The following is an 11,665-nucleotide window of genomic DNA, read 5'->3' as shown; positions in this document are numbered from 1 at the left end:
AACATTTATTTATTCAATTAGACTACTATTTAGTAGCACTTTCGAATCGTCATTACATAAGTATTTTTAACATTTACCACCGATTCGGAAAGCAGTATCTATGGAGAAGAATCGGCAAGAAACTCCATAGTTGCTCTTTTAAAATCATGTCAATATTACATAATACAGTGCGACACAAAAGAGATGACAAAAAATGAGGGCGCCACCGTCGCTCATATAGCAACACTGATACTGCGACGCAAGCAATCTTGATAATATAGAATAAAAATCAAAAAATAAAAAGTAATAAATACCGCGATTTAAAGTTGTTTCATTCATGATCGTGTAAATTTAAGACAAAAATACATTAGTATTTTAAATGACCTACCTAGCTCAAATTTTACTTATATGTATTTGGAATTAGTTTATAGAAATCGGTCAAGCCATTTAGACTGCAGAGGCGCACATAGAATCAAACATACGAACAAACAAACATACATACATACAGCTCAAACCTAAGGCTCAAACACATTACGCTCCTTCTGGGTCCGTCAGGTAAAAAAAAACAAGGTGATTTGAAAACTACATATTTTTATTTATTTTTTGTAGATATTCTCCTTCATTTTTACTCCCTTGCTCCACTATCCTGCGTACTGTGCTTTCAGAAACCCCTATAACAAAAGAATTAAGATGAATAAAATCAAATAGTACATTTAACATATTTATTTAGTAGCTTAAAACTATTTTTTTTTATGTCGGAGGCCAAGACTCACTTTGGGTCCCTGCGTCCACTCTAGTAAGTAGCAAGTAAGGATTCATAGATAGCTGTATGAAAATAGTTATCACTATACTATTTAAGGCTGGTTGGATTGGATATAACTTCTTGGCTCAAATTGTGCTGGTCGCACTATAAAAACTAGTTTTTGTTTTCATACAAATAACCTCAAATTAAATTTCAAAAACGTAATAATCGCCATAGATACGTACATTAAACACTCGTCACTAATGGAATATTCTATTTTACGTAGTACTGAACAAAAATAAATGGAATCTCACCGGTATAATCTGCTGTACGTTTGTAAACGTTTTCCAAATATTTTTCTCGTTTTTCAGCTTGAAATTATGAGAAACACCGAATGAAAACATTATATATGGCATCACGGACACCGCTACGTTTAACCTTTTTCATGATTTCTCCTTTTTTGAGTAAATTTCTTGTTCAAAATTACAATTTTATCTTATGAATTCTCAACTTCACCAAAAAAACAACAAATTTTTATTCAACTTGACAGCTGCATTGAAAATTCAGGGTTGCCAGATAATGAAAAAAAATTAGTTCCAAATTAATTAATTTCATCTCTTTTATGTCGCACTATATGTAACTTATATCTAACTTATACATAATATATCATAATATGCCAAAGAACTGTCCTGTGGTTTTTACGCGACAACCCTCCATGGGTCTTTATCGTCCATATATTCCTGAATACTGTAGTACGCTCTCTGAACTAGTACATTTTTTATATAAGTTTTAAATTTAGAACTACTAAACTCTTTAATATTGAGAGGAATTCTATTGTATAAGCGTATACCTTGACCCATAAATGAATTTTTAACTTTAGCTAATCGGAAAAATGGCATTTCAATTCTATTCCTGTTCCTTGTGCCATAATCGTGTCTATCTCCTACTCTTGTGTGTAAGTCGGCGTTTTTGTGAACATGCAAAATATTATTAAATATATACTGTGATGGTACAGTAAGGATACCAGTATTCTTAAAATGATCTCTTAGTGAGTCCCGAGCACGTAAATTATATATAGAGCGAATGGCTCTTTTCTGTAAGATAAATATAGTTTCTATATCTGCAGCCTTGCCCCACAGTAGAATTCCATAGGACATAATGCTATGAAAGTAGCTGAAATAAACCAATCTAGCCGTATCTTCATCGGTGAGATGCCTTATTTTTCGGACTGCATATGCAGCTGAACTGAGCTTACCTGCAGCGGTGTTTACATGGGCTCCCCACTGTAGTTTCTCATCCAATGTTAACCCTAGAAATACAGTAGACTCAGTAGGACAGTTATTGTTCTAATCCAAGGATATATAAATCTAATAGAGCAAGTCATTAAAATTGGTGTCAGTCTTCGTTTTCATTCAACATTAATCATAAAAATGGCATGACGAAATTAGGTACATTTTAATAGGCTGATAGGATAGTATCAGTGATGTTAATTATTAAAGTGAAACTTTTATTACATCGTCTCAAACTTTTTGGTCTGTGTAGCGCATGTCGCGTGACGTACGATAATTATCGTACAAATACGATAATTATCGTAAGTTTCACTTTTACCGTGGTTTCATAAAACCACACAAAATTTTTTATTATAAATAAGAAAACAACATTTGTAACCACTCCTTTATTGCTTTAGATTATACAGCCACAAACTTACATTACTTAGCCGATTTTGTACTAATGTACCACTCATATTTTAATAAAGAATACATCTACTTTATCGCAATAGAAAATAATTCATATAATGAAATGTATGTAAATAAAATTAAATAAAAATAAAACATTCCATAGGTCACCTTTACATGCAGGACCATAAAACAATTTTTAAATTTTAGGTTAACATAAAGCAAATTAAATTTGCCTATAATTAAATATTATCAGTGGCATTAAATATTCAACATAATTTTAAAGAAATACTTTCAATTTAAGATGTGCAAATTAAAATTTTAGACAAATCTACGTTACGAAATAAACAACTTTCTTAAATAAAGTTACATTGATTGGACGCTCCTTAAAACTAACAAACTGTAAAAATACAATCACAATTTATGTATAATGAATGTGCGATTCCTTGACATACTATAAATACGTGAATCTTATCAATATCGTACCCTAAAATTATCAAAGTTGTGTGCAATGTTTCGTGGAATGTAGAAACAAAGTAAGGTAGGATACGAATATGGTAATTTGAAATGAATCTATACTACAGGTCTTGAAAACGGCTATTTATGAAAAACGTAATACATAGAATATAGTAAGATAATTATAACGCTGGTTGCAGAGCTTGACCGACCGTCAGTGCGTACCGTCGGTCCTGACGATACGCATCAACAATTGTATGACAATACGCGTGCGTATGGTCGGTCTAGCTATGAACGGTTTTATGAATTTCCATACATATGACAAGTGCGACTGACGTACGCACTGATGGTCGGTCAAGCTCTGCAACCAGCCTTAATAACACTGGTCTGCAAAGAAATCCTCCTTTGAATAAAAATATGATAAACGTGGAGATCTCCACATGCTGAATCTAGATCTGCTTTCAGTTTTTTTGTATCACGTCAAAAATTTTTTTTATTGCTGTTTTTAAATACCTCAAAATTCTGTATTGTTTGGTAGTCTCTCTTGCAATAATGCTATTTTATTCGGTCTTTATTATATTTTTCATCACAAAAACGACTTGAATTTATAAAACTAGAACGATATCTACTGAAGACATTATTTTTACACTAATTTGTAGGGAATTTATGGGCTTCCGTAGTTCTTATCACGACTCCGCTGCGCTCAGTTCAAAGTAAAGTTTTAAGGTGAAGGTTGATGATTTTATCCTAATAATTTGGTAAAATTTTTATATTGTACTGATATATTGATGAAAATTTGTATATAATTTCAACCATAAAGCAAAATTGAATCACGTGTTATGAATTTTTAAACGACGCAACATCGAAAGCGCTAGTCTTTAGTGTGGTCTCTAGGGACTACAAATGCGGGAGCTTAGATAAGAATTAAATTATGAAATTAAGCAGACTAAAGCTGTCAAAAGAGTATCTGGTGACCACTATGAAACATTTCACCAGAAGTTTGAGAGGAGATACGGAAAAGCTAACTGAAAATATAGTAAAATATAGATAATAAGTTGACAGCAAAGCTTGCTGATTTTACTTGATCGATTCGTCGCGAAACTCCTTATAAAATATTAAAAGAAGAGAAAACTACTAATTGAAACAATATAAATAATGTGTAATTATATTATCTTATAGTTTTTAATAGTTTTCTTGACATTATTTGTAATATTTAAACCTAATTATCAAAATAACGATGTATTCTTAGAACAAAAAAGGGGTTTCTTTCAAATTAAACCACAAAAAATCTAGACGTGATACAAATTTTTTAAAACTTAATTTCTGTTCAGAAGTATCACTTCTATAATAATCTTGTGCAAAAATAAGAAGGAGCGCGAAAAAAAAATTTTTTGCAGACCAGTGTAATCTGCGAAGACTAAGCGGAAAGCTATCATCCGCAGAATGCTTAAGTAAAAAGGAATGCTAACCTTGAAACATTTCATAAAGTAAACTAATACTGGATAAAACTAGATTCTAATGATATTAGAATTCATACTTTCTAATTGATCCAGATTTTGAAGCTCAAAATTGGTGAACTCTATAACTTTTAATATGGTCTCTTTTATATTGGGGTATTAAAGGCTGTTTTCCAATTACAGAGCATAATGCGACTCAGTGGCGCACAATGCCGAATTATGCTGATGCTTAATTGGAACGTGAAACGCACCAGCAGGTTGCGCTAAGTTCAGTGTTGAAAAAAAAAAATATTCATAGAGTTAGCAATAACCTCATTAATGTGTAAATAAAGTGGTATACATAAATAATTGGTTGAAAACTATTTACGGTTATTTTAAGTAATTTGGATTTACCTTCATCCATACTTATATTGATTTTTTTAACACAATTTGAATTAACTTTGATTATTTCGAAAGAAACGAAAGCTTTAAATTTTTTTCCAACAATTAATAATTATTTACGATAAATCGATTGCACGCATCAATTCACGCGCATTACTTTTAAGAGTGCTCAATTGTGCGAAGCATTGCTGTAATTGGAACATTCAACGCTAAGCATTATGCCGCATAATGCGCTCTAGTGCTGTAATTGGAAAACACGGAAAGTCTACTCTTATTTAGTGGTGTATAATGAATTAAAAATATTCTAAAATCTATAGCGCGTAGTTTTCTAATAAAAGAAAATTTTGAATATGTGCTTGAGCTATGAATAAACCGTGTACCTATATATCTTTTTATTTTGAATTCTATTACATTATTGATCTGTGTAAAATGTTTTGAAATGTTTGGCACACTATTAGAAACTTGTTGGAAGGTAAATTACTTAAATAAAATATCAGTAGTTAGTGTAGTTTTAAATTGCTAACATGCAAATTCACACCCTTACGCTACTTTAGAATTATATCCATTTGACTGTTACATTATGTAATGGTAACATATCAGACTAACTACGAAATTCTTACTAGCTATCTAGCCTTATTTTAGTGTCTTTAAAATCCGTTATGGCGCTAGTATTGCCCAGGCGCAAGTATTTCATGAAAGTAGAGATAGTATTTCACGTTCATACTCATACGCTAGTTAGTCTATTTGCGTCGCTAATACAACTGCTATCGGTTTATAATAGATAACTATAAAGAATCACGATATTATATTGCAATGTATTTCTTTGCACAAAAACGCTATGTAAGTGAGACAGAAATAAAGAATCTTACTTCTACGTCCTTGTCTAACGTATTACAATACTCAATACAAAATGACGTCATATTCTCATTGTAGTGTATTTAAGTCGATCTAGCACCAACCAATGATAAATGCGTATTGCATGACGGTCTCGTTTTTCGGAGAAAAATCTTAAATTACTGTTTTTACGTGTAAAAAGCACATTGAGTACCAAATTGTTGAATTTTTTTGGTGTTTTGACACCTATAAGTTTTTAATGTGAAAACATAGGCACCATTCTAGTACATAATGAATATCATTTAAGCTATCACCAATTTAATTAGTTTTTTGTTTCTTAAATAATAGGTTTTGTCCTCAAAATAGTTAGTAGATCTGTCACCAAAATGTAGTCACCAAACAATGCAAAATCAGTTCCACAATAAATCACCTAAAATCCTGAGATATAAGGTCTAGTACCAAATAAATGTTTTTGTATGTATTATAATAGGTGTGTCCTAATAAGTATTTAAGCAAACTAATTTAAAGAGATCACCAATAAATCATATTATGTTACTAAAATTTAAAATAATCAATATTTATTCTTAAAAATAATAACCACTGAATAATCAGCTCTGGTTTAATAGCTGGCTAATGGTTAGCATAATTGTAGATAAAACACTTAATTAAAGTTAAAATAATCAATATTTATTGTTAAAAAACAATAATCACTGAATAATCAGCGCTGGTTTGGATTTCGAAGGGCGCCCCCTTTTTCTTTTCTGGCCGATAAGCACATTTTTTGCTTCTGGTGGGGGGTTGGCCAGCTTTAAGCGTATGGCTAATCCGATAATATGTTTGTACATGTCAATTTTTAAAGCGCACCAATTTGTCTCCGCCCCTTTGATCATTTTTTCATTAAAATTATAAATTGATGTATTAAATTGATAACGAATACTATTAATTTAATATCTGAACGAAATAAAATGTTACTACTGTATTGGTGACAAAATATTAAATAAAAAGGAGTCGCAGTCAGGGATCGATAATCGATTTATTTGGTGACAGATCTACCATTCTGAGCACAAAGCTATTATTCAAGTAACAAAACTGTTATTATAAGAACGAAGTTTATATTCATGTAATGCAATATAATTTTATTGGTTATCGATCTCTTATTTTACACATATATTTACATTAATTTGATAATTCATACCTGGGAACAATTTTTGTTTATCTGAGAACGAAAATATTTCGTGGTGATAGATCTATTTATTAGGTGATACAATTTGATGACAAATATAAATTTTGGTGATAGATAATAATATAGTTCCCGTACATAATGTTGTCTTATTGCTGTGCAGTTATTATTAAGAATCAATTATATTATATAATGAGGAGATGAAACTTAAACTTACACACGGGTTCTACTGTTAATCTTTGCATCGTAAAATCCTAAGTACGGAGGTGACTTTTAAACAGTAAAATATACCTGAGATTTTATGAATAAAACGAATTTATAAGTCTGTAAATATGTATTTTTTATACTAATACAGCGAATTCTAAGTATATTTATTAATTTAGAAATCACAACAATATGATCAATGTCTTTTTAAATCAAGTTTTAGTCCTTATTACGATAGATGTAAGAATCATAATATTCAATTATCCTTAATAAATTTTCTCTCCATTTCTTATCAATTACCGTTTCCATGGATAAGATTTCAAATATTCTAAACGTCTTTACGAGTTAATTCAAGAATAATGTTAAATTTCTATCAATGGGAATTGATATTAATGATAAAGCTATAATTCAATAGCTATTCTCAAACAAATTTATATCAAAGCCATTGAGTTACCATGTACTACGCACTAGAGAGGACATCGCTACTACACTCTTTGTAACACGAGTTAGAGGCAAACGTCACAAACTCATTTAGTCTGTGCCGGATTGTGCCCCCCGCTTGCCGCGTCAACACGTGTTTTTTCTCTGTTCAAAATGCCTGCGTGTGTGCTGAGATATTGTTTTAACAGTTCCCTACAAACAAAGCCCGAGGAGAGACATTTCACCAGTAAGTTCACCCACCACACCGGCGCGGCCGTGCGCGATGTTTTTGTTTGGAATAGTCACTCTAGTACGTAGTACATTAGTAACTCAATGATAAAAACTGACCATTTTTGCGTACAGTTTTTTTTTTCGTTAAATATTTTCTTTAGAACTTTCGAGAAATAATGGACACGATGGATTAACATTATTCTATCCATAAATTCGATCCTTCCGCTTCTTAAAACTTAATATAATAAGTTTGTTAGTACCAACTAACTGGGCAAGATATCAATTGTCGTGCAATAGCTGTTTCTTATTGGACAGCTTAATTACGCGCCTTTAAAATAAAATAGATTTCAAATGCATTTCTAATTATAATAAATGAAATCTATATAAGTATATAGATTTTTTGATACTAAATTTGATTCCTTTTTATAGAAGGAATATTCTTTTATATGTATATTTTTCATTCATTATAGATATTTTATTTTAAAGACGCGTAACATACACAATGTCAATGTAAAATGGTTTAGCATATAACTATCTCTTTCGCACTTGTATAACTCCGATACGTTAGAGCGAGATAGTTCCGTATTTACGAATCACGCATCCTTAACACGAATATATTATACGTTTAAATTTATATTAAAATAAGCTTGACGCTTCTATATTAAAATTTTACTATTATATTAAACATTATCTAAAGAAAAATTTTCTTATATCGTTTTCGATTTTTACCTGTCTCGGATAACCATAATTGTGCAACCCTAATAACAAAGACAATATTTACGAAAAATTATTTAATTAAAACAATAATTGTCTTACGAATACAGGGTAACTATTTGGTACGAAAGCAAACATTTCATAAATAATATATTGACTCAACATCCTCACAGTAACACTATGACTAAGTGGACAGCTTACAACTGTAAATGCTTACGTTTTTATAGGAAATATTTTAGAATTGCAACAATATATCTTTATCGCATAGTATAAAGAGAGCAAGAAAGTTATCTTCGAACAAAGGTACTTGGCGCCGTTTGTATGTACGCCGAGCGCTTGTCCACGTACGTTCATGTACGGACATGTACGCACGCACGTACGCAAGCTTGTCGCACGCACACAACGCTCGGTTCATTCTCATGGACCGTTTTCGTTAGGGCCGCGCCAATGCTGTGAGCGGTCAGTGTTTGTTTATACAATTATTTTAAATATCAACGAGACAAGTGACAACCCTGCGCCTCGTGAGTAGGCCTACTTGTTCTCTATATACTATGTTTATCGTTTTGTAAGCATGTCCGTGTGTTATAAATAGCTTGTATAGTCTATGCTCGGTGTGTCTATGGTCCGAACGCTGGCCATAGATCATAAATCTTGCGTCGCAAGAGTTTTTATGAGCGACAAGTAAAACTCGTACTACCGATGCTGACGAATTTTATCCAGTCGCCGCCGCGCTGAAAAACAATATTTACAAATAATTACATATAAAATTATTGACTAAAATAATATAATTTAGTATACCACTATTATTATATTTAACCAGCGGTCCGCCCCGGCTTCGCCCGTGGTACATATTCACGTTTTCTCTACATAAGAACCATCCTCGTACTTCAAGGAATATAATAAAAAAAGAATTAAAGAAATCGGTTCAGCTGTTCTAAAGTTATGCGCTTACCAACACATTTTGGGATTCATTTTTATATTATAGATACAATTAATACAAACTGGCTATAAAGATATAAATAAAAACTATTAATATAAACTATTTAATAAATCAACTATTTGGACAGCAAAATTAGATCTAAAGGTAAATTAAATAACAACTACCTATGTATAACTGCTTATCAACTCTATAGCCTACTGCTTATCAATCTATAAAAAAAATACAAAATATTTATAAATATTTAAAGAAGATTTTTTTCTATTCTTTATAATATTATCTTTTCTATATTTAATTCTTATTATATTACTAGCTGCTCCGCGCGGTTTCACCCCCGTGGCTCCACCCCTGTTGGTCGTAGCGTGATGATATATAGCCTATAACCTTCCTCGATAAATGGGCTATCTAACATCGAAAGAATTTTTCAAATCGGACCAGTAGTTCCCGATATTAGCGCGTTCAAACAAACAAACAAACTTTTCAGCTTTATAATATTAGTATAGATTTCTAGAATTCGAATGCTACTAAAACTGAAAATAAAATTCAGCAACACTTACCGACACCAACAACCGAATCGCCCGGCGTCCTCATGCCCTATTCCTTCTTCTTGCCCTTTTTCTTGCCGGACCGCTTGCTGTAGTTCTGCGCTAGCGCATTCACTATCGACACCACAAAGTATAGAACCATCGCCAATACGAATTTTTCTAGAATACTCGATAAAACTGAACCGTTGTTTTCTGGCAGAGACGCGTTGTTCTTGTGAAGTTTGGTCTTTTGGTTGCGAAGGAACTCTAGAAGGGGCGCCTCTAGTTTTGGACCAATGTACGGTATCCGTTCGACCCATTGGAGGACTTGCCTGAAAATTGAATTTTATTTTAATATGATTTCTTAATATAGGATATTCAGAACACAGAAATTACTTAATTGCACTATGTAGTTATAAATACACATTTCTAAAATGAATATCACATGTTTTAACAGCTGCATTACTTACATTTAAGTTTTTAAATAATAAAGTAGGTGAGCTTTTAATAAAACCAAGGAAATGATAACAGTTATTATTTTCAGTTCCGATTTAACTAAATATAATTTCTTTCGTATAATATTATGGAGATTAAAATTCAAATAACATAATAAAAAGTATTCAAATACATAAGTGTTATGATACGTTTAAAGACTTCGAACCATATGACGAATCTTACTCATAATATATTATGAACGTCAGAAACAAAGTATTTACTCCCATTTTAATCACAATTCAATACATAAAAATCCCAACTTACCCAACAAGCGTTTCATTAAACGCGATAATAACGAACATCTTCTGTATATGCATCTTTATGACCGCTTTGCCCAACAGCGTCGCTCCGAAAAACGTCCAAAACGGTACAAGGAAATGGCCACAAGTTAGTCCGGCGAGATCAAAGAGGGGGTTGGGAATGGACGCACAAGCTAATATACCGGCGAATCCCACGCGCTGTACTAGCTTTTGCACCATTTGTTTTGCTCTGAAAATACGGATATTTTATAGTTATGTTAATTAGAAATTTATGTTAATTACACGAATATATCCCTAATTTCAAACCAAAACTAATCTGTTTTCCACATTAAACCCTATACCTAGTTAACTTTTTTTGAACATTAATTCTCAAATAAAATTATGTACATTAATTTTTACCGTGTTAATTCAGTAAATCTGATAAATTATACAGATCTTGATCGATTTTTTACTTTTTTAAAAAAAAAAGTATACAACTATAACAGAAAGGAGAAGAACAAGATATTATTTTATATTTTTTTAATAAGACCTCAAAATTACTTAACAAAAAAAAATTTATTACACGCAACTGACCTGCCAGTCCTCGAATCATCATTCGTGTTCAATTCAGCCACTCCCCCTCCAGACAATCTCGCAGCTCGAGCCATAAAGTATGGGGGTAGTTCCCCCAATGCCGTTCCCATACCCCACATCATAGATTCTATGCGCACTTTGGCCATAATATTCCATATTGTTACAGGCTGCGTAGGGTCAACCGACGCGGGACAAATTATACTGAAAGAATAGTTTTTTTTGTTAAAGTATAGGTATTTCATAAAGTAGGGAAAGTGGATATCATGGAATTTATGTACCACTAGCTGTGCCCCGCGGTTTTACCCGCATTATTCCATTCTGTTGGTCTTTGCGTGATGCTATCTAACACCGAAAGAATTTTTCAAATTGGACCAGTAGATCCTGAGATTAGCACGTTCAAACAAACAAACTAACTCTTCAGCTTATAATATTAGTATACATTACGAATGGTCAATGTAAGATTACAATTGCACTATGTTGAATGCAAATAATATTTCAACTATACGAGCATCTTGTGCATAAAAAACTCACAAATTAATACTTGCTCTATCGACAAAATAATTTAAAAAGTTTACAAAACGTAGTGCTTAGTTCAATAAAAA

General features: G+C 31.9%; 1 protein-coding gene and 1 long non-coding RNA gene across 2 annotated transcripts in view; both read right to left on the bottom strand.

Moving 5' to 3' along the window:
• Positions 1-553: 553 nt before the first annotated feature.
• Positions 554-1,281, bottom strand: LOC123700318. The gene is made up of 2 exons (XR_006752610.1): positions 1,036-1,281; positions 554-650 (listed from the first exon to the last, which is right to left on the bottom strand). It is a non-coding gene; the product is annotated as an uncharacterized LOC123700318 (long non-coding RNA).
• Positions 1,282-8,153: 6,872 nt separating this feature from the next.
• LOC123700038 (vacuole membrane protein 1) overlaps positions 8,154-11,665 on the bottom strand; it is a 28,509-nt gene continuing 24,997 nt past the window's right edge. The window contains exons 6-9 of the mRNA XM_045647143.1: positions 11,064-11,264; positions 10,495-10,719; positions 9,769-10,067; positions 8,154-9,005 (exon numbers count right to left, since the gene is read on the bottom strand). Coding sequence (XP_045503099.1) covers positions 9,806-10,067; positions 10,495-10,719; positions 11,064-11,264 — 688 coding nt within the window. The 3' untranslated portion in view covers positions 8,154-9,005; positions 9,769-9,805. The remainder of the gene's footprint in view (positions 9,006-9,768; positions 10,068-10,494; positions 10,720-11,063; positions 11,265-11,665) is intronic.

Source organism: Colias croceus, chromosome 19, assembly GCF_905220415.1.
Source record: "Colias croceus chromosome 19, ilColCroc2.1".
Taxonomy (NCBI): domain Eukaryota; kingdom Metazoa; phylum Arthropoda; class Insecta; order Lepidoptera; family Pieridae; genus Colias; species Colias croceus.
This window is presented reverse-complemented; position numbering and strand designations above follow the sequence as displayed.